The following is a 23,170-nucleotide window of genomic DNA, read 5'->3' as shown; positions in this document are numbered from 1 at the left end:
TTGGAATATTATGGACAGGCATTTTATACCTGCAGCGTTTCACAGGCTGTTTTTACTCTAAATGGGTGTTTGAAACTTTGCAATTTTCATGCAGCATGATTCAGCACAGCCTGATCTGCCATCTCAGTATAATTAGACTCATCTTATGGCTCCCCTCAGTAGAAGCTGAGCTGTCTGGTGCCATCTCCCAGTACAAATGGTAAATCTGATGTCATATCTCAGTATGAATGGAACTGTCTGATGTCACCTCAGTGCTAACAGGACTTTTTATAATATGTCATCTAAGGCTGCAGGGGAAATCTTCTAATCCATTCACTATGCCACATTACAATAGAACATAACACAGTATAATGTGTAGGTTAACTTAGACACCCTCAGGCAGATTTTGGATAGACGGATAGATGGATGGATAGAAACATTTATACAAAGTATACATATATTATATCACTCTATTGATTTTAAAAAAGTTCCAGGACTGCCTAGCTATAATGAGATTTTTGAACTTTGTGTTGCGATCAATGAGGGGAATATTATTGGCGTGGAGAATTGATATACCCGCTCTGTGTGGCTTGTTCTGCTCCTGGACTGCCCCTGCCCCCAAGGTGTACGATTCCATCAGACACTTAACCTCTTTTACAGTGTCATCAGGCTAAAAGGAATCTAATAGTGACACGGGACTTGTGCTCAGCACTCTGGCACTATTGCTTTCCTGTCACAAATAATTTATAGCTTTCTATTTCCATCCCTTTGCCTGCACCCCATCCCCTTTTTCTGTTTCTCTGGGCTGGGGGAAATCAATAAACTCACACAACCAGAGTGGCACTTCAGGGGGTTTTAGGGGGAATGTGAGACAAGAGGGGAAAAAAGAAAAAAAAAAACAGAAAAGAAGAAAAAAGTTGTGTTATTTGCTGTAGCACACTTTTCAGATCAGCTCTTCACCTAGTACAAATTGTATGACCTCAGAATCTGGCCCTGAGGTCTTCAGACACTTTTTGTATAGTTTCTCAGCAACTGTAGATTAGGGAATCTGGTACCACTGATCTATAAGGAGAGAGGATCTGGATCTCCATCCTCAACTAGAACCTTGACACTCTGTCTCCAGCTATGTCCCAGGCACTCCAGCTACAGTTCAGTCCTTATCAGGCATGTAGCAGAGTTTTCTAAGAGTTTTCTGAGATGAGATGTTCTCTTTCTTTTCCTAAGAAGGTTTCACTCTCAGAAGTTGTGGTTTTTAAAAATTGCCCTCACAATGTCTCTGCCTATCTCTATCCATGCCATATCACCCACTAGCCACACATTTGCTCTTTGAAGTTTTGCCAACTTATTCTTTAGAACAAATTTTTAAGGGAAGCTCTCAAGTGGGCAGGAAGAATCTTCTATTTGCTTTCAATTTCTGGAGAGATTTTTGCGTAGAAAATGAAACTTATATAATGGAGGGCTAAGAGTTCCAGAAGCTCAGGCTGAAGAGGATCTGCAGGCTGAAGAGATGAGAGACTTGTTCTAATCTCGGAAAGGAAGTTGGTTTGCATGGCCTTCACAGGTCATGGCTTATTTACTGAGTTCCTTGGTGGAAGAGCTGTTCCCAACTCACAGATACCCAATATCTGCCAGTAGTCAGGGACCTTGCCAGTCATACAAGGTACCAGTGATTTTCTTTCACCACTGACCTCAGCTGGATTTAAACCAGTGACCTAGAGGTGAAAGATTTCATGTAACAAGAACCGGAGCACTGACAATTACAGTTCAGTTTATTGTCATTCTGAGCTACATTATAAGCCTTGTGATGTCTTTTTGAGTTCCCATGCTGTGTTCATTCACCACCTGACAAACACCAATTTTTGCCCTGTTTGATGGGCCTTTGTTTTCTGGTGATCTATATCCCGTCACCACTCCCTACAGATGCCTTTGGCTTTATCCTCATTTGTGAAGGGCAAGGGCTTTGGGCAAGCCTTCCACAGTCAGAAGGGTATTTTTCAGGTAGACAACAATATTAAAGCTACACCATTTGTAAATTCAGCAGTGTCTCTATTAGCTGCAAAGATTGCAATGTGATTATGCTCACAGATCAGACCATAAATGACAGTGCAGCTGTTAACACACAGAAGATCCTAGCTTGCTCACTGAACACCATCTTTATGCAGTGAACACCCAAGTTTGGGATAAAGACAACTGAGCAGAAATAGGATGATTCTCTGAGATCTGGACTATTAAAGCCATAGAATCAAGACCACAAGGCAAATGAAGCCACTCTGCTGCACCCAGAGCTCAGATCAAGCCTTCAGGTTCTGATAGTGGGTCTGCAAAGGCACAGAGATGCATTTGAGTTCTGAATGTGTTTCACTCTTTTCCAGGATCATCAGAACCAAAGTTCAGCAACCTTTTCACCCAACACCAGATGGGAGTGGGACAGGTGTGACTGCACCAGGACATACTATTGGTAAGTAGACTGGCATGAGGGGTGGTGACAGGTCAAGTGGAAATGGGGATGAAGCTTAGTTGAGGGAACAAAGTCTGACAAGCAGATGCTAAGCAGAGCAAAAGGGAGGGGGTGGGGGAAGGAAGCCTCCATGGAAATCAGTTTTCTATTCTTCACCTCCCCTGTTGCATTGCAGAGAAGTGAATCACAGACAAACCAGCCCAAAGCAGGGGTTTGCTCAAGTGATTCTGCCTTAATGTCCATTTCACATTCACACTCTCTCCTTCATCTCCCAATAGAGAAGTATTTACTGCTGTCCTAAGTGTCAGTCTTCACCTTTTCTCTTGTTCTTACTCTGACTCTCTTTTTCCCCCTCTACCAATTTTTCATCTCTCCTCTCCCTTTGCTGGAACTGATCCATTTCTTAGTGCTAGTAATACACAAATATGAGTAAGATATTCCAGCTGCCTCACAACTAAGTTCTTTGTTGTTTAGCTCTGCAGTCAAGTATCCCATGCATATATTTCACTGGGAAAATGTTTGGGGTTTTTTTGCTGGGGAGATTTTTTTCTGTTTTGTTGAGGTGAACAGAAAATAGAGGCTGTAATAAAGTGACCAAATGCCTCTAGTCTGTTTAAAAGTACTGTGTTAGATGTGTGATGAGATGATTTTTAATCTGTGGGCTGTGTGGTGGATATGTCTGCTCATGCTAGCATAGCTATATCTAGAGACAAACTAGAACAGGAAAAACAGTAATTCTGCAGTATTCTGGGATACTGTGAAATACAGTGGCTTATTTGTGACCTAAGACTTTCTTAGATTCTCTTGGTTATTGAGAATCTGCTGTTACACAAGGATTTACCACAAAATGGTCATCTACATAGGACAGAGCTGGCAGATATAATCCTGTAGACAAACTGTATTCATGAGTACAATAAGCCAATATGGAAGAGCATTTCTGGATGCCCTTTTAATATGGACTTGCTTACTGGACTGGCAATCACTGATCACAACAGATGGAGCTGGCAGATATTCCTTCTTGGACCAGTAGTGCAATGTCTAGGGAATGCAATGGCTGAGTTGGGATAGTGATTGTGAGTGCTTCTGGTGGAGTCTCTCTTTGCTCTGGGATGTACTAGGAAGTGTAGGTCTACATTGGAATGTTGAAAGGTTCTGCTCCATCCTGAAAGGCTTCTGTTGGACGTATTGATTGCTTCAGGGCAGTGCTTTATGAGCTGAATGATGAATAGTGGCCTGTAAGAGAACTGGAATGTTCTCTCTAATACTGGGACACACTGGGACACAATAGGCACGCCTGTTGGATGCATAGGTCTACTTGTTCTATTTTCTAAAGGCCTGATTATCATGATTATCATTATCATTGTCACTTTTATATATTGGAAATTCATGAACAATCTTGGACGGCCAAGTGGCGGGATCATTCTGCCTATTGATATTGGTCAGTACAAAAGAAAGACATTAGATTTTTATTAGTCTGGGTGGTAGCATGTATCACCCAGTCATTCCAGTAGGGAACTGCATTTATTAGTCCAGCACTGAAGTGGTTCTAACCTATGCTAAGAAGGTAATTTTTCATTAAGTGTTTTGGGTGAGCATGTAAGAGGCTAGTCTGCCTAAGACAGAACATGTGCACTCCTGGTGAAAAAATGCTGAGAGGAAATTATCTGGTAAAATATGGATGGACTATGAAGTCACTAGAGAATGTGGCCTATGCAGCATTTCACTCGATTATCTTGAAAGTCTACTCTGAGCTGGGATGTAACTATGTTTAGCTTCTTCATGGAATACACTTACTTGTTGTCAATGGCCCTGTACTGGAAGGCTGTGAAGCTATAGTGTAGAAGTGGACAAGCAAATCTGGGATGCAGCTTTGCTGGGATACAGTAGAGTAAATCCTTCAGCATGAGGGACTGGGAATCTGCTTAGTGCCCAGGCTTTCCTATTAGACTGGTGGCATGCATAGCTTTCAGCTGGGGATCCCTGAGTGCTGTGCTGCTCTCCTGATGGCCCTTTTTCCCTTTTCCTTTCGTCCAGTGCCCAGCACAGCATCCCCTCCTGTCTCCAGTGCCTCCAATGATCCAGTGGGCTCTTACTCCATTAACGGGATCCTGGGGATTCCTCGGTCGAATGGCGAGAAGAGGAAACGTGATGAAGGTAGGGGGAGGGGAGAAGCTCATCCTCCCTTTTATATTCTTTGTCCCCATGTATAGGCTCCAATTTCAGGCCAAGGTTTGCAGCTGCTCCAGGGGCTAGATCAGTTTTAGCAACAGAGACCAGTTCCCCGCCACTGCCCTGCTGGCTTGGAATGCTCTTCTTCCGAGGCCCTTTCATGACAGGCTGCGTCTCCAGACATCTGCTCAGCAGGCAGAGAGCCGTCTCCATTGCTGGAGCTGATCCCAAGTTCATTCACTGCTGGAAACGGCTGGAACTGAGCTCCCCAGGTGCCAGCAAGTGCCCGGACTTTGAACTGTGGCTAAAGATGGTTTCCCTGACTCACTCGATTCCAAACTAAATGCCATCTTGGAGAAGCACCAGCAATGTGGGAGCTGTCTTTCATCCCCCTTGCAAACAAGTTCCTGCCCTGTGACGTGCCACAAGCTACATTAGCTGGTGATCACAAGGGCCCAGTTTTCAATGAGTAGCATCCACCACAGCAGAGCTGTCATGCTGGCAACAGTCTGAAAGCAGAACAGGAGGTCTTCTGAGTACTGTGATCCTAAGGTTGTTTCTAAGCCTCTCACGGAGGCTGTAAGGAAATAGGATTAAGCTATCTCCTTTTGCTTCCTACTTTGCTGCAAAGTATTCAGGACAAAGTTCCTGAGATGAATCAAAAGCTGGAGCCTCAGGTCTAAATAGATTGAATCAGGAGGGGTGGGTAAGGTCTTGGTGCTCTTTGGTGCTCTTATGGTGGCTTTCAAACACTTTTCCTTAAATCTGTCTCTTTTAATTTGATTTGTTCTAAAATTGAGGGCCAGGTGGTGAACTTTTTAAAGAATACTGGCTGGCCAGTTGGGTTCAGCTCTGACTTCACTGTGTTGTGTTGCTTGTTGCATGAAAAGACCTCTTAGGACAGGTGGCTCAGTGTGCTGTGTGTGCTGTAATCCCAAGGCTGTGCAGTGCAAGAGAACACAAGAGTTCTCTGTGATTTGTGGTGAGAAGAGAAAGTTCTCCTGAGACAGATGTTGCATTCTGAGGTTTAGCTAGTAATTTTCTCAGTATTTGCTCTACTGAGGTTCACATCTGTAAGTTTTTAATCCAAATAAACACAGTAATTTAAGAATAAAAGGCAGCCATCATGTTCCCTTTCTCCCTAATACAAAGTAAAACTAGATGCAAGGACCCAATCCAGCTTCTGTCAAAGCAAATAGGAAGATTTTTGCTGATGTCATTGGAAATGGGATCGGGCCCCAGAGGAAGATCCATTTCCCAGCTAGATGGCAGTAGGGCCCAGCTAAGAGAAAAGTGTAGCAATGGAAGGGCTGAGTCAATGCCTCAAAGTCAAAAAATGTCAGGAATAAGAGACAAGTATTGCAAACCTTTTCAGCATTTGCCATCACTGCATATACAGGAAATAGTGACATTTCAAACTGAATTACAGGTTTCTCTAATGGTTGTGCAGATCTCCTGGCAGTTATCTGGGTGTTTTGTGAATCCTGTTCCCATACAGTCCAACGTGGTGATCACCAGCTCTCAACATGGTGCCTCCACATCTCATTAGAAATGAAGCTCTTCAATCTGGCTTTAGCTACTATTCAGGCTATACCTAGAAAGATCATCCCACTTTTCATGCAGCCACACAGCCACTTCCAGCCTCAGAACTTGAGCTTTCTTTGGAACAGTACAATTAAACACAGAAACAACAGAGAAGCCATCTAAGACTGTGACACTTCACAATGATATATTGACAGTGAGAACTATTCTTTGTGTCTGTCCTTAATTCATTCCAGATTTGATTTAGGCAAGTGTCACTATGCAGCTCCTTGCTGTTGGCCAAGCGCCCATATATCCCACTAGGAATCAAAAAGGTACCAACCAGACAATTCTGCAGATGTTGCTTATCTTCAGCTCTCAGAGTTTTAGGTGGCAGTTACTTGACATGTTTGCAACTGCCTTAGATAACAGCCTTAATCCTGCCATCCCAGATATCTGCTGCAGGGACACGCTGTGCTCCTGACCCTGAGAAAGCTCACATGGGACCCCCAGCTAGGTGCTGAACATCTCTAACCATGAGATGAGTTATCTGGCCTTCAGAAATTATGAAAAATAATTTTGCAGAGTTGGGTCCTAAGTTTGGAATGGTCCAAGGGGAAGTTTTTCAAAGCCAGTGACCTGCACTCATTCCTGGGCAGTCTCCTCTGTAGCTCTGAACATTCTGATTGTTTCTAGTTGAGATGAAGAGTATGAAAAGTTTTGTCAATGGATTAAATGCGAGTATTTCTTTCATGTTCATGCTGGATGCATATACGCCTTCTCAATGTTTCCCAGAGCTACTGAACACATTGCTGCAGTTTCTTTCTTAACTTCAGATTTTATTCTCACATTGAAAAGCCCTTGTGAGCTTTGCACATCTACTTTTCAAGCATTTAGGGAGTGGTTCTTCTCTAAAGGAGGCAGAAGAAGCAGCGCTGCTCTCTCTTTCTTTCCGCTCTGTTGGACCAGCTCTGCTGCAAGGATTCCTCAGTGAGGAATGCAGTTCAGCAGAAAGGGGAAGTACCAAGCTGTTCCTGAATCACCAGTTCTGAAAACCTTGTTAGCAACCTCTGTGATGGCTGGGGGGAACGGGGTGGGAGAAAGACAGAGAAGCTTCTATGTGAGCACACCCCCTCCCCCAGGTCCTCCTTGCTGCAGCTGGTGCCTACATTAGACAGTAGCACAGATGATTAAGAAGAGGAGAGATAATTATGTGTCAAGATGATGTAGCAGAACTCCCGAGTTGGACAGAAGGAGCCAGACGGATGCATGAGGTGGGCTCAGAGATGGACGCTGACAGCCAGGTGTGTCCCTCACAGGGACTTAGAGGGAAGAGTGGGAATCCCAACCTACCAAATACACTGGTTGCAAGTGCAAGGGTGGCCTGGGAAATGTATGACATTAGGAGAGAATTAGAGTGGGAAACAGCTCTGAGTGTCTACTAGTCACAAGGAACTACCTGGCCACAAATCTTTCCTCAAAACTCAGTTTGTGTTCCTCACATGTTTGCCAAGAACAGATGGTCAGGATTTGCCTTCTAAAGGCCACATTACCCTTTTGTTTCAGTTCATAACCAGTGACTGCAAAACTTCTGACTTCTGTATATTCTGATAGAGTGGGTCTCCTGTGAGTCTGAAAATAATTTAACTAAAAAAGTTCACTGCCATTTGTGTAACACAGTGTGTGCCATTTCTTGTAATCTGTGGGCACTGCCAGTGGAGCTATAACTTCCCTCTGACCTTCCATCCACCATCACTTACACCCACCATCTTCCAAAGGCAGAGGTGACCCTGCAGCATGTAATGACTTTCTCAAGGCCAGTGAGGATCTTACTATCAAGTTGCATCAGAAAATGTGAATTCCTGGCTCTTTATGGTTGAGCGTTGTAGTACTCTGTGATGGCAGGCCAGCCATGCTCAGCAGGGTCATTGCCAGACTAAGAAGCAGCAGTATGATGTCCAGAAGGACAAAGAGGAAAACTATGCCACTATTTCTGCTGTTTCATAACCTCTTAATTGACAGCTAAAAGAATGAGAACTGGGGTGACCCAGAAGCACTAACAACAACTTAGTATTACTCATATTGTAGTCTTGAGCAGTGTACAAGGACAAAAAAGGAGAAATGCAGAGAAAGAGAAAGACAAATAAATAGATATATAGAGGGATATAGATAGATAATTAGATAACAGAAAAACAGTATATCAAGCTGCTGCCACCATAGCACAGCATCTTCATCTGGGTGAAACTTTGGCGATTTTTACAAAACATTCTTATGAGATGTGGCCCTTTCTTTCCTGTCTGAACCCAAATTCTCATTTGGGATTCATCTTCCAGTGAGGTTGGTGCTGTAACATTCTCAGCATTATTAATCTTGGTCCTTGACAGTATCTGTAGTATTTGACAGCATTACTGGCAATAATATCTGCAGTGCTGACAATGGCAGAGATAATATCCCCCAGTATTATCGGCATTAGCAGGGATCATATCTGCAGCCTGTTATTGGTGGGAGCAGACGTAATGTGTCCAGTATTATTAGTATCAGTAGTAATAAACCCCAAAGGCTTGTTAGTGTGATCAGTGCTAATATCAGCACCAGGTTTGTGGGAGAGGAGGGGACAGAGTGATTGCTACTGTAAATGGCAATAATACTCAGGCTGTTTTCAGTAAAGGAATCCCCAGTAGAGATGGGGGGCAAACCTGAGAAGGCAGAAGTCTCTCCTTCCCTTTCTTCACTTGTCATTTTGATGATTAGTGTGAGCTGCATTGATGCCTAGTAATGCAGGGCTGTGTCAGTGCAGGGGGACAGTGAAGAGTCACCAAGATTTCTACAGATCTGGTGGTGTTTCCCAAGAAGTGTTAACTGTATGGTGCAGATGGTTCACCACACTCTTCAAATAGGATTGAGCTATGCTGAAAAGGGTGCTGCACAGTATCTGTAGGAGCATCTGTACTGTTAATCCTGTAGCTATAGCAAAGGCAGCATCACTGCCCTTCTCTTTGGTGCTGCTCATAAAATTTTCTGACGTTTATTGCCACAACACCCTCTACTGAAAATCAGTGCTTTTGTTACAGGTGGTTTTCTCCTTCCTCAGTCCAAATGGGAGGACTCTGAGTACAGAGCAGGGTCTTGACAGTGTTTAGCTTGGCACTTCTCCTACCTTGCCATGATCTCATTTTTGTATTGGGAAATTACAAATGCCTCCTTCCAGTGGAGTGTGAGGCAAGGATATGTATGACAGTCGAATACTGGAAGTTGTTTTCTAAAATACTGCCCCAGGACATAGACTGTTTTAAAGACACGAGCTCAAAATTTTCTTCAAGTGGAAAGTAGCGCAGAATGGAGAGGTGTGTAATGTCTAAGTTTTTGAGAAGCTATACAGCAGCTGAGTATGCCACTGCAAGTATGATCTTTTTTGTTGCTCAGAGTGGCAGGAATAATATAATTTGAGAGATGTAGCTATGACATTTCAGATGACTGTGTCACTGTCAGTGGCACACAGTATGTGTTTGCAGGCAGTTTGGTTGTGGTTATCCTGTTGTTGTAAATATCACTATAGGTTGTGGGCTTGTGACACTAATGATGAGATTAACGGTATCACTGCTTGCTCTGCTGCCCCATTACACTCAAGACCATTACACTCTTCACAGAAGCAGCTGTGAATTGTTTCGTGTGGTACATTTGCATCATGGTATGCAGTAAGATTGTTTCAACATGGTAATTGTTGCGTCACTGGTGCAGTTTCTACAGTGCTGTCACTGCAATTCATAGAGTTGTTACTGCAGCTGATGTAACTTGGTTGAAAACAGACTGTCACCTGGCCATGACAGTGAAGTCAATACAGCTGTGTCACTGCAGCACCACGTTCAGAATGGTGTGTTTTATGAAGTATGATATTAGTGTTCCACAGCATACTGGGGTCATTTCAGAGCATACAGTGTGCTTATGCTGTCATCTGCAGTATGGTGATGCTTTGCTTGTGCTGGAGTTGTACCACAGCAGAGGTCTAGCCCAGAACTGTCCTGTGGGGAAATGCATTCATTCATTTTTCTATGCTGCCTGCATATGTTTGCAATATGAGTGAGTCATTCCACTTGACTGTGTCATGGCCTGATGCATGTTCATCTCTGAGCATATTAGGTATATTTCTGTTCTCCTCAAACCCTAATAATTGTTGAAGACAACAGGGTGTGTTTGGACCCCTGCAGGTGATGGAACAGCACTACTGTCTGTGGCGAGCCTGCATTGTTTCCCAGTGTGATTTTTTGTCACCACAGCCGACTTGTTTGCGTTATTCCATATGACTGCTTTATTGCAGGTCAGCAATAGTCTTAATGACACTGGAGACACATGCAGTTATATTGCCTCAGGTGCTAACCCCATGTTCCAACCATCACACAGAGTCGTGGGGCATACACACAGCAGTTTATGGCTGTGCAGATGGGCTGAGCAGATTCTGGAGTCTTTCACACTCTCACAATGTCTTTCTCCTACTTTCCCTGGGACTGTGTTGTTTATGCAGCACGGCTGAGTTTCCAGTGGCTGGCAGCTTGCAGCAATGGTGTATCTCTGCAAACAGGAGCAGTCACAGGGGACCAGGCTCACTGTGTTTATACACACAAGTCTAGGTAACACTCCCTGCTGTTCTAGATGAAAATATAAATTGAAGTGGGAGTTTATTCTAGGTAAGCATCCACTTCTCCCTCCTGAAGGTCTTTGGCTAGTGAAACCCCTGGAAGGATATAAGAAAAGCACCTGCTACTCATCCTGCACCTCTCTAAATAAACTGCAGGAGGATGTCAGAAAAGGGAGAGTATGTATGGGAAAAGAGAGGAGGAGGAAACTGGATGAAGCAGAAGACAATGAATAAGCAGCACAGCACTGCCAGAAATGTGGGCTGCTGCACCAGGAATTTGGAGGTCAGTCTGTAAGCAGGAGAAACAGGATATGTGTTTGTGTGAGCAAGTCTGCACACACGCTGGGAATTTGGGGAGTGTGCATTGCTCAGGAGGAAGTCAGGTAAGGGAGAGTTAACAGCTTACATCACAGAAAGCAGTTTGGACAGAATGCCCTGCTTCTAAAGCTTTTAGTGCTGCTTAGTTTGGCAGGGGTTGGTATTCTCTGAAGACAAGCTGGTCTGGCTTCAGTTGTATTTGTGTGCATCTCTGATTGTGTATTTGTGTCTCTAGGAATGCACGCCTGTTTGTTTTTTGTATTTCTGTGTTAGGATCGCTGGTTTCTATTATCTGTGCTTATGTATGGGGTGAGTGGCAGGTTGGACCCGTATTTTTGTGCATGCCTATGGACACCTGGAAAATGTGTATGTTAAGTTGTGTATAATATTGCCTAGTAGGAGGATGCATACTGTAGATCATATGGATGTCTGGGCATGTATGGCTCAGTATTAGTGCTATGTATTTCTATGAATGCGAGGTATTTGTATTCACATTTTGAGCATATATTTGAATGTTGTATATTTGTCTGTATATTCTGAGTGTATGTGTTGTTACATACTTGGAGTATCACTGTATCTTTGTGGTTGCTGGACATGCTGGATATGAATATGTAGCCTTCTAGTGCTCTGCACTTCTGTACATAGTTTGTACAGATGTGTATTTGCATTGAGGTTACATATTTGTGTGTATGTTATATATATATTTATATATATACATATTGGTTGTTCTTGCCTGTATAAAGGCTGTTGATTTATGTAAATATTTTGTATTTGTTTAAATGATTTGATTCTGTATGTGTTAAGGAAATTACTTGGAGTTACAGGTTTTCATTCAGTTAGTGTACATATACTTTTGTAAGCTATTTGTTTATTCAGAAATTACATTTAATTGACATGCATCTGCATTAGTACCTCTGTGTGTCCCAGTTTGCATTTTTGTGTCTTCAATATTAATTTGCTAAGTTTTGTGGGTGCTACTTAAGCATAGATCTTTTCTTTATATTTACCTGTGTGAGTACCATGAGTGTGTGCTTTTCTGGCTGTTTATTATGGGTACTTCATTAGTGGTTAGATATTTTTCCGCTTTTTGACTCATTCTTGGGAGGGGTTGTTGTAGCTAATGTGTCTACAGGAGTCAGGCAGCTACAAATCCCAGTGTCTCTGACTCCTCCATGATTCTACCTGTTGCAAAGGCTGCTCCCCAGTTTTGCTAGATGCCTGCTACTCTGGGTCTTCTAGTTCACTTCAGAGGAGTTTTACATTGGGTCTGCCTGCAGTCATGTAGGTGACTGTTATATGTTTTCACAGATGTAAAGAGTATGCGAGTCAGAGGGAGCATGGTGTCTGAATCCATGAGGATCCCAGTTTAATGCACAGTGGATGACAGAATCAACTGAAAAAGAAACAGAAATAGCTGGCAATGTGCAGGCAAATGGCATTTTAGAGGGTTGTGGATGAGGATGCCATGAGAGTGAGAGATAACACTGATTTGGGGGTCAGGTGACATGGCAATGAGACATAAGGGCAATACTACTGTGGAATCAAGGTGACATGGCACTGAGACAAAACATGGGTCACAGTGACATGCCAGTGACCCAGGCTGATCTGTCAGAACAGGAAGAGCTGGAATCTGTCCATCAGCTGAATAAGACAAGGGAAAATGGGAGGAGGAGGGTGAAGAAGATCAGAGGCAAATCAACAAACCTGTACCTGGGCTGTAGGACCCCAATCACCAGCAGTGTGGGACATGCAGTGTCTCCATGGGATCAGTTGTATTCTGGTATGAAGGGCTAGGGCAGCCTGCTAGCAGTGGTTGTTTGCTCACGGTGATGGACAGCAGGGATAACACAGTGATGACATCAGGTGGTGGCCATATCCTGTGAAGGTAGCCATGGACCATGGGGACTGTGTGGGCAGGGGCATTATTCCCAGTTGCTGGAAAAACAAAGAACCTAACAGGCAGTAAAACAAAAACAAAGGAGACTTGGAAGCACCTGACAGCCCTAATTCATCACAGCCCAAGATTTTTTTCCCCCCTCATGTTCCCATTATATTTGTTTGTAAAAGTGGAAATCAATTTTGAAGGTAATTTTCTGGAAAGAATGGAAGGGAGGTGGGAGGGCCGGATAAGGCAGAGATGGCAAGAGGAAAAAAAAAATTTAGGCCAGGCACAGCCCAGGGGCAGCTCTTGGCAAGGTGAAAGAAAATTGCATATTCAATCTCCATCCATGAATCTCCCTTGCTGCTGCCCGCCTCCTGCTCGAAAACAATGAAGGCTTTCTCCCCTACGCTGCACAACGCCGGAGTATCAGCGCTCACTTTAACTTCAGGGTCATTAATTCACCTGATTATTGCAGGAGAGGAGAGGGTTGCAGAGGCATCCATTCTAAAGAGCCCTCCCTTAGCTCATCCTTTGATTAGTTCAGGGTGGGGGGAGTTGAGATAATGTGTTGTCTTGGACACAGTTTAAAATGGGAGGGGTTGAAGAGGGGGTGGAAGGAGGTAGAGGTAGAGAGGGAAAGATGTGGCCCAGCTTGTTGTGGAAGGGAGGGTTGGAAAGCAGTCATTCTTGCATCCCTCTGCTGTGGTGTTACTGCAAATTAAAAGTAGCATGTTCCACTTCGTAGCTATCTTTCAGGGAGGGGAGGGGCATGAGTATATGTCGGCATGGGGATGGGGGGGATCTTATCATTGCTTCCTCAGCAGCCCAGCGTAGTGTCACCCTGTGAGGTGACATTTGAATTTACAATTCCGCAGAGAAAAGCCATTAATTCACAAATTAACATTTCTCCCTCTCTCTCTCTCTCTCTAGCTCTTTCTCTCTTCCTCTCTCTCTCTCTCTATCTCACATGGATGTGCAAGCAATTGAAAAGACAAAGGAAATAGCCTTAAGGAAGAGACTTTACTGCTACTCTGTCTGTGCAGAGATTGCTACTACTGCTTCTAGATAGATAAACCAATTACCTGAGCTGCTCTGTTCATGGCAGCCTGCTATTACCTCCTTTTGTAGAGCTGACTCCATTGCTGGATTACACTGTGTGTATCTCATTAATGTAAACCAGCATGATACTGGGCACTGTTTCTGACCCTTCTTGCCATAGCCCCTTGCTCTGCAGTGGAAGAGGGAACTGGGAGAGGAGTTGAAGAGAGGTGACAGTAGGCACAACATGCTTCCTAGTGCAGGCTACATGCAGAGCTTGTTAGAATACCTGTGGTAAGCTTAGAGGAGATGGGGGCTTCCCTTCTATGGAGCAGATTGCATGACATCAACCCTGACCTGTTCCATGTCTTGGTGAACACTAAGAGTGCTGTGCAAGAGGCCTTGGTGTATGGGCACCAGGTATGAGCAGTCCCTTGCATTCTCAGCCCTATATAGAGTTTTCAACAGGCGTAGAAATGTGTGTGGCAAGCAGACACAGAGGTGTGAGTACAAAAGCTGCATATCCATAGCTATAGCACAGGAGAGACTGCACCAGGAGCTGACTGACTCACAGAGGTACACAACAGAGCTCAGAATAAGCAGCAAGAGTAAGCACTTCAGTTTACAGGCTGGGAGGGCCAGATTTCTCTGTAGTACAACTCCATTGAAAGCAAGTAAAGGATGCCTGTGGAGATGTTCTTGTCTAAGACAAACACTAGACACTACTTCCACACAGCCCTGTTGTCTTCTAAATCCCTCTTGCTGCTCTTTCCTGCCACAGTCTTTCTCACGTAGTTACTTGTGCTATCACTGCTGCTGTGGCTGCTTGGACAGCTCATGTACAGCATAAACACACACACACAGGCAGGCACTCAGCCACACTCTGGTGCCACCCAAAGCACACATCTGTGACACTGGCAGCCTGGCTATGCAAACTCATACCTCTGCAGGCACGGCTTCTCCTCACCTGCTCTGGTGAGGTCTCTTCAGTGGCTCCAAGCCCACCTGCTGCAGGGCACACTGGCAGGCAGCTTTCTGAGCACCTTTCTGCACTCTGCAGACAGCCTTGTAGCAATATGCTGGCTACCCTGCCTTTTAGCCTGGTCATAGCTATGTGTGTTTGGGGAGAAAATGTCCAAGCAGTGTTTACATAAAAACTTGCACATACTAATGTGCAGTTATCCTGGTAAAAGAAAAATGGATCAGAACAGCTGTTTCTAGAAAACTGGTCTCCACATGCTCAGTGGTTGGAGCATGTGCCTTTCTTCAGCGTTGCCTTGGGTCCTTAAATCTTCCTAAAAACTTATCCTTTTAACAAGAGCATCTGCCTCTCTGACATTCGCTGTGCCCCACACCGTGCACAGCACATGGCTGGGGAGCATCATCCCGCAGCTGGTGCTGGAAGACGGATCACGATCAGCGGAGGAATCGGCAGCAGTGCCAGTAATTCAAACCATCCTGACCGTTCAGTGAACCTGAACCTGCTGACCTTGACAGCACTAGGCAGCAGCGGCCTCAGGAATCCCAACCTTTAGAGAGGCGTTGGCTGGAGGATGGCTCCTGCTCTCTCCCTTTCTTTCTCTCTTTCTCTTCGTCATCACATCCAGCAGCCAAGGGGGCCCAACAGTCAATCCCCAGTGCACCAATTAGCTCCTAATTTGGCTATCTCTGCACTCCCAAGTCTACATCAACGTAATGTTAAGCATCGCTTGCTGTTCATAAATGTAAATCATTCCTATAGAGGAATGCCTCCCTGTGCTAAAAGAAAACACTAAGCACCTTGTTCTCAGTCAGGGCAACAGAAACCCCTCCTCCCAAAAGGGAAGCTGCTGCTGTTTGGAAGGAAAGCAGAAGCTCTTTACTTCCCTAAGTGATAGCGTCAGATCCTCCAGCCTTGTTTCACTGAATCTCAGGGGAAAACCAAGATCTCACCAAGTGATTACCCTGTGAGAATCTTGGCTGGATAGATGAGGGGCAAGGAGGCAATTTGATTGGAGGGGAAAAAGAAAGAGAAAAACCAATGTGTTTAATATGGCACCAGATCTTGCATTAAAAAAGCAGTTTGTGAACATTTTATGATGGTTTCAGGATTTTCAGAGCTCCAGCTATCTGTGTAGCTGCCAAGCAAGACCTGTAAAAACAGCATTTTGTGTTGGTCTGCGGAAGCACTGCTTTAGAAATTGCATCTGAAGGACAATTCTGCTAGTAGATGGCTGGAAAGGAGCAGTTACAGATACATATTTGTATCTATCTATTGACATCAGACATGTTCTGTCTTCTGTCTGTCTCCATCCATAGCTCTTTGAAGGTGATTTTTCCAAGCATCAATCAGACAAAATAAAGGATGCTTTAAATAGGTGAGAAATCCAATTCATGCCCACCTTTAGGCCCTTTAAAATGACAGAATTTTGTTAAGGTGCCTAAAAATAATACCTAGATCCACATTTTCCTTTCACTTTTCCTTCATTCATCCAAGCATCCTACTTCTTACATCCCAACAGGTTCGAGGTACAAAGGTTCTTCTCATAGAGGCCAACAGCTACAGGAAAACTCAGGAGTACAGTGCCAGAATGGGAGCTAGGTCATGGGTATCACTGTTTCCATTTGGATGTGCATCAGGTCAAGGTTTCTTTCTCTCTATGGCTCTGCCTTTTTTTGGTCAGAGGAGCTATTCTGTTTTTAAGCTAGGAGATCTGCATTGGAACAGATTTGTAGACATCTGATTAAACCTTAATAAGGTGGCTATTGTGTATGAAATGCTCATCAAACTTTGAGTGACTCCTCTCTTAAATGCTCTAGAAAAGGCTGTTATGAAGGACAGGTATACTTCCATGCCAGGTTTCCCAAAGGCCCTGGTGTTCTTTTGCTTTAGCTTTTGGCATCTAGTCTGAGAAGAGGTAGGCCTTGAACAGAAGGCTTTACTTTCCAAGTTTAGAACTGTTCTAGAGTTTGGGACAACTTTATTAAATCCCAGCAAACAAAAAACAGTACTCCACTAGCTAATCCTCAAAAATACTTATGGCTCTTCTCTGCAGAGACCTTCCTTGTTTGTGAAACTGATTGCTGCCCATGGCTGGGCCCTCTCTTCTTTGGAGACTACCTCTTACAATTTGGAACTTATCTGCAATATACATTTTATAGAGGTCACATCAGTATAGGTTCCTTCATGAATCTATAATGGCCTTCAAATAACCTCATGCAGAAAGATGACAAATGACTCTACTAATGGTTTACAGGAATTATGGGAACGAGGGTTAAAAAAAAACATTTTGCATGGTGATATTTCAAGTGGATTGCTGCCTATTGCGAGCCTGCAGCTTTTTTATTGCATGGCATTTCACAATTACCTATCTTGTATCATATGTTGTTTCTTAACCTTCCCATTCTTAAGATTTCATTTTCTACTGAAATGTGGCCGACTCTCAGATGGACCATGGCAGATGTTGAACAATACAGAGCATCAACTGTGAAATTTTGCTGTGCCATGTCCAAATGAAACCACAAGAGAATTAAGATATGCTGTGGGTAATCATTCAGGCTGGATTTTGTTCAGGACAGCCAGGTTAATGTCTGCACTCTTGCAAAAAATGCCATGGGAATTTTAATGACTCTGAGTGATTGGAGCCTTTGTTTTATGGCACGTCAAAAATGGCAGCTCTAAAAACACTCTGCTTGAATACTGGTTTAGTGCTGACTCAGAAGAGCTTCCAATAACATGATTCACAAGTATCTGGCTCAGGGGCAGATACAGACTGCTTTGACTGGTGAGGTTAAGGCAAAAGTGTGCATGAGGGGAATATAGGTGAAATGAAAGGAAGGAAAAGTCTAGAGCAAGGAAAAGAGAAGGAAAGGAGGTATTAAGAGGCATATCCATGGGGGACCAAACCAATGAACCAAGCAGTCTAAAGAGGAATTCTTATTTTCTAGACTGTGCATTAGAAGTGTCCATGGTCTGACCCAGATCTGCTGAGTCTTTATGCTGGTGTCCTCTCAGTGCTCTCCACTTAAATCTCAGGGATTCCCAGAAATTGGGAGGTGGAACTAGATGGTGACAGTCCAGCTCTGGGCTCCCTGCCTTGTGTCTAGCAATCCTGATAGCAGTGTTGATTTGCATGTCAGGCAAAGCACTGCTTGAGGAAAAAAAAAAACCCTCCAAGTGTGGCGGTGTCAGCGCTCGCTGTTGTTCGACAGTGTAAAATTAAATTAATAAAGCCCCCAACACAGGAAAACATAACAGGAAATTAATGGCCTTTACTGTCGCTCTGATGCAGTCATTTGCAACCCTGCTTTCCGCACCAAAGACTTCATAAATGCAAGCAGTTTCTCTAAACAAGCATAGTTAGGGCTGCATGCGATGTAATTTTTTTGTGTTGCTTCTGTCCTTCGGAGCTAACAAAAGCCACTCTTTTTTATATGCTCACCAAGGGGGATCCTGCCAAGAAGTAGCTCCCCAACAAACATGCTTGGGAAGACGGGAGAAGAGAGTTAAGGCATGCCAATGATGCTGAGAGCATCATCTTCTCTGGCAGAGGGAAAGCACAGCTTCTGGAGCCCTGCTTCCCTGCAGCACTGTCCCTGAGGGCACTGCACTAAAGGCAATGCTGTGGACAGCACAATAGCATAAATCAGGATAACCCTTCTGATAACTCTTAGGATGTGTAAGTCAGTATAACCACTGAATACAAGAGACTTCACAGATTTACACTAACCAGAGGATCTGGCACGCTGTGTGAGTGTGCTGAGTGCTACTCCATCAACATACACAAAGCCAGTGTACTGGATCCTAGAGGCAGCTGCATTTCCATTTGTCTAACAGTTAAGCCTAATAGCACTAGTAAGAGATACTGGACCTAGGAAACTACTACCTAGGCTAAAACCCCTCACCTGCACCTCCACACATGTAGTACATGTTGTATACACATCTGAGATAGCTCCTTGCATCCTAACACCTGGAAAGACTTTTGCTGGCATTTTCAGTAAGGTTGGATGTGCTGATTATTACTATCCAACACAGTTTCCCAGATACTCTTTTCCAAATTTGCAATCATACACTTAGATACAGCAGTTAATACATATGATTTTCATATGCATATACACACTCACTTCCTTAAATGCATTTTGCATGCTCCCATGATAATGCAAGGCAGATCTGAGCACACACTTCATTACACATTTGCACACACAATTCATTACATTTACATTCTCATTGAGCACTGCCATTTTGGTTCATGTAAGCCCTGTATTAAAGCTGCACTGCCTGTCCCTGCTCCATCTAGGGTAGTCAGTCACACACAACACCTGTGTTAAAAGCACTGCTGTCAGGCACCAGCACACATCTCACTCTTCCTCAGTCAGGCACACTCACTTCCCTGCATGAGCAGCCTTCCTTACTCACCAATTCCTCATGTGAGCTATACCCTCATTTCAAGACATAAAATTCTTTGTTTCTGAGCCTTTCTGCTTTAAGCCTGAGCATGTAAGAAAGAAATACACACAGTCTATGTCTTGCTGACACACTTAAATTACAGAGACACATGGACCAGCACAGTACTATCAATTAGCATACTGAAATTCAGGTTTATGGATTCCCTTGAGGCAAATGGACACAGAAATCTGAACAACTGTGGCGTTCATGAAGGCTGATGGTCTTCCTTGAGGTGATAATCCTCCAGTATTTATGTCCCACTATCCCTGTTTCTGCAGGATACTGTACATAACCTGAACTTGTACTGTATCTCCTTTCACCATCACAGCATAGATACCTGATAATATTCCTTTCCTATGCATTTCCTAACTTTGCCAGCCCCTTCCATGCTCCATCATCTCTATTCTGCACTTGCTTAGGGTCCTTCCCTTCTGAATCTTAGGTTCATCTTTCTCCCCACCAGTTATCACAATCAAAACACGCAAAATTCTTGCAACACTGCATGCTGAAACACAGAACTGACTCATCTAGAGATGACATCTTTTTTCACACTGTCTAAAAGACCACAAAAATTCTCCTGGAAGGAAATGTAACCCAAAATTTACAGCCTTCCTTTTTCAAACCTCTAACTAGTAGGACAAGAAAGTTAAATAGCTGAAAAGATCACTAGATTAGGACTGCCACTCCTTGTGCTTGTCCTTACTAGGGAGAGTACAATGTTAGTTTAATTATTATCAAGGATGCAAACTGTCTGTAGAAATATTGTGATAGCCAGACTGGATTAGCTTGTGGAGATCAGGACTAGACAATGCTGGCCATCTGAAAATGTGTGACCCACTACCTCAGGACAAGGTCTTTGTCCTTATCTCACTCTTGGCTGGGGGTCAGTTCAGACACAGATGCAGGAGGTCTGCTGTTCCCTGTGGGCAGCTCTGGCAGTGCTGGGGTGCTCTGGCAGTGCTGGGTGCTCCATGGAGCCACACTGAATGCAGCACGAGGGGCTGCGCAGGGCTGGCTGCCGTGAATGACAAGCACTGGCTATCGATCGCCTTCTGAACTCGGCCCAGCCGATAGAAGGTAATTAATGACTCCATTTGCCTCAGTACCGAGGAGAACAATTGAGTTTGAAACTGCAACAACTGGCAGTGTGGGGAAAGGCCCCCTGGGATGGACAGGAAAGCTGCCTGACAGGCCCAGGCTGCATGGGGACACGGGAGCACATCAGAGGGGGAAAAAAGAGAGGAGAAATCAGAAAAAGGGAAAGAGCAGTGTTAACACAGAAGTGTGATTTGGGAAAGGGCAGCATGTGTAGCCACAAACGCTCAGGAGTGGGAGAGGGCTGCTGTGGGTTAAGCGCCCCAGCAGGGGTGGTGCAGGCAGGCTGCAGGAGAGGACAGGCTCGCCCGGCTGGTGCAGAGGGATAGCACTGCAGCAGCAACTCAGCACCACTGCATCAGTGCTTGTGCTTCCCTCGGAGCCTTTGGCAATTAGATGGGTTCTGCTGTGTCACCTGGCTGGCACATCTCATGCCAGTCACACTCGCTTTTATTATGACTGTGACTTTTATTGGTAGAGCCGCAAGGGCCCAGCTGAGATCAGGGCCCCGCGACACTGCAGGCGGACATGTCATAGGGATGGCAACAGCCCCTTCCCTGAAAGAGAGCAGTATCTCCGTGTTTGTGTGGTAGCTGCACAGCTTCTCGTGACCTTCCTAGATGTTTCTGTGCCACAAAGATCTCCCTATATCAGCAATACTTCTGAGTTATTTGTTGACATGGTCCTGTCCCACCCTGAGCAAGAGTTCTGTCTGTCACTTGTAGACAGGGAAGTAATGAATTATGCTGCTTTATGCTACTTGTACATTATGGCATCTTTGTGGCTGAGAATGTCTCTTTGCTTTGGAATTATTTAATGGCATATTCCCTGTGTCAGATGTAGTTAAAGTTGTTCTGTTGTTCTTTGGCGCAGCATTTCCTTGTTATTTGTCCAAATGTTTCTGTGACACCCTTGGAGCTTATCTGTGTCTTGTGTTGAGGGTTTACTCTGAATATTCACTGTGTGTACTCCCTTGGCTGTCCCTTGGAGGAGAGATATTTCCTGTCACATGAGCAAGGCCTGATCACACCGACAGCACCATGCACCTTTGTGAGTGACACAGTGACTGAGGCTGTGCTTTGCCTCTCAAGCTGTTTGTTAAGATTCTTATGATTTAAAAGAGAGGTTTCCCTTCCCACCAAAAGGGATCTGGGAAAGGTGTTGCTTCCTATTGGGTACAGTTATCACAGTTACCCAGGTGTCATCCTCAGACTCATCCTGCAGCTGAAGCCTTCCTTTACCCCTTTGAACAAGATCCCTTCCAATATATGCTTTCTTGGCAAATCCCTGGCCCTTAAGCTTTTACTCCTAGCACTGCTCTTCATCAGCTAAGTGGCTGTTGCCCACCACAGTGCCATTCCTCATGGGATCTGCTAGTCTTTCTCAATTCAAGTTTTCCCCGTAAGCCCTTTCTTCACTAGCACCCACATTGTTTGATGGACTCCATCTCTTTCCTGAAGTCCTCTCTGCCACCTTTGCTCATACCCACAAGACTGTCAGCTCTCATACTTTGTGTATTACACTCTTGGAATCTTCTCCTGATAGTCCAGCTTACAGAGTCATGCACTTAGATAAGAATTGCAGCTTTGATCTAAAACCAGATATAAGTGTCTGGCCCTTGCAGTTTCAGGGAAAAAATGAAACACATCCTCTGTAGGTTTTGACACCAGAAGACAAACACAGGGGACTTACAATCATTTGGTTTTGAAGAAAATAAAATGATCTGTGACTGTGAATGTCTAACATTAGTAATACAAGACATACAAATCTATTTTTCAGGATCACCTCTGTGAAACCTTCTCTGCTTCATAAGTAAAATATATATGCACAATTCACATAAATGCTCTGTGAAATTTGGGATTCATGCATCCTACCATTATTAAGCCAAATACTACTGCAAGCTTTTTAGACAAGATCTATCACAACAGGCCTCTGTCAAAAGTTTCTTTTCTTTTGCAGATTTTAAAGTATAGGCTAGGGCAGAGTGACCCATGCCCCACCTTCTTCCCTCTACCCTCCAGGAATTTCCACCTAAACTAAAGCATTGTCTTTCTCCTTACAACTTTTGCACCCCTCTCTATCCATTTGCTTGCTTTGATTATTCTTATTTCTTATTTAACCCCATTCTCTACCCTTCTATTTCCTTCATTTCCCATATACTGTACAGGTCCTTTCTCATCAGCTGGTCTTGAGTTTCCCAAACACACATACATGCTTGTGTGTGCACATGCACACACACACACTCTGACATAAATAAATAAAGAAATAGAAAGGTCAGTGAGCAGTGCAGCAATAACCCCTAAAACAGTACTATCAGAGGGACATGATTGATCAATTGAATTCCATAGCGGCTCAAAAATGTGGGATTAAGTAGTGTATTATACGCACAATGAGTTGAGGCATGATGTTCATTTCAAGTTCATTTCGCCAGCCCTCTGCCACCAGATCAGGCAATCAATAGGGGCAGCAGATATCATATATCACCTCTCTCCGTGCTAGGCAGAGAGCACCATAATCTCTCGCAAATTTAGAGTGACAGATTTGTCAAGATCTGAAGGGCCCCTGAATAAATGAAGGAAAAGAGACTCTTACAGCGACTCGGGAAAGCTGTGATTTCAGCTTCTTCACACAAAGGCATGGCCTGTGCACACG

General features: G+C 44.1%; 2 protein-coding genes across 12 annotated transcripts in view; one reads left to right on the top strand and one right to left on the bottom strand.

The window, feature by feature from the left end:
- PAX2 (paired box 2) overlaps positions 1 to 23,170 on the top strand; it is a 98,106-nt gene that overhangs the window by 43,435 nt on the left and 31,501 nt on the right. For all 11 annotated transcript variants that reach the window (XM_056495250.1, XM_056495255.1, XM_056495257.1 and 8 more), the window contains 2 exons: positions 2,352 to 2,437; positions 4,472 to 4,591. In XM_056495250.1, the coding sequence (XP_056351225.1) occupies positions 2,352 to 2,437; positions 4,472 to 4,591 (206 nt within the window). The remainder of the gene's footprint in view (positions 1 to 2,351; positions 2,438 to 4,471; positions 4,592 to 23,170) is intronic.
- Positions 1 to 23,170, bottom strand: part of LOC130255015 (translation initiation factor IF-2-like) — a 102,194-nt gene that overhangs the window by 49,686 nt on the left and 29,338 nt on the right. The gene's annotated exons all lie outside the window — the stretch shown is intronic.

This window comes from Oenanthe melanoleuca, chromosome 6 (genome assembly GCF_029582105.1).
Source record: "Oenanthe melanoleuca isolate GR-GAL-2019-014 chromosome 6, OMel1.0, whole genome shotgun sequence".
Taxonomy (NCBI): Eukaryota; Metazoa; Chordata; class Aves; order Passeriformes; family Muscicapidae; genus Oenanthe; species Oenanthe melanoleuca.
The sequence above is the reverse complement of the archived record's forward strand: the minus strand, read 5'-3'. Positions and strand labels throughout refer to the sequence as shown.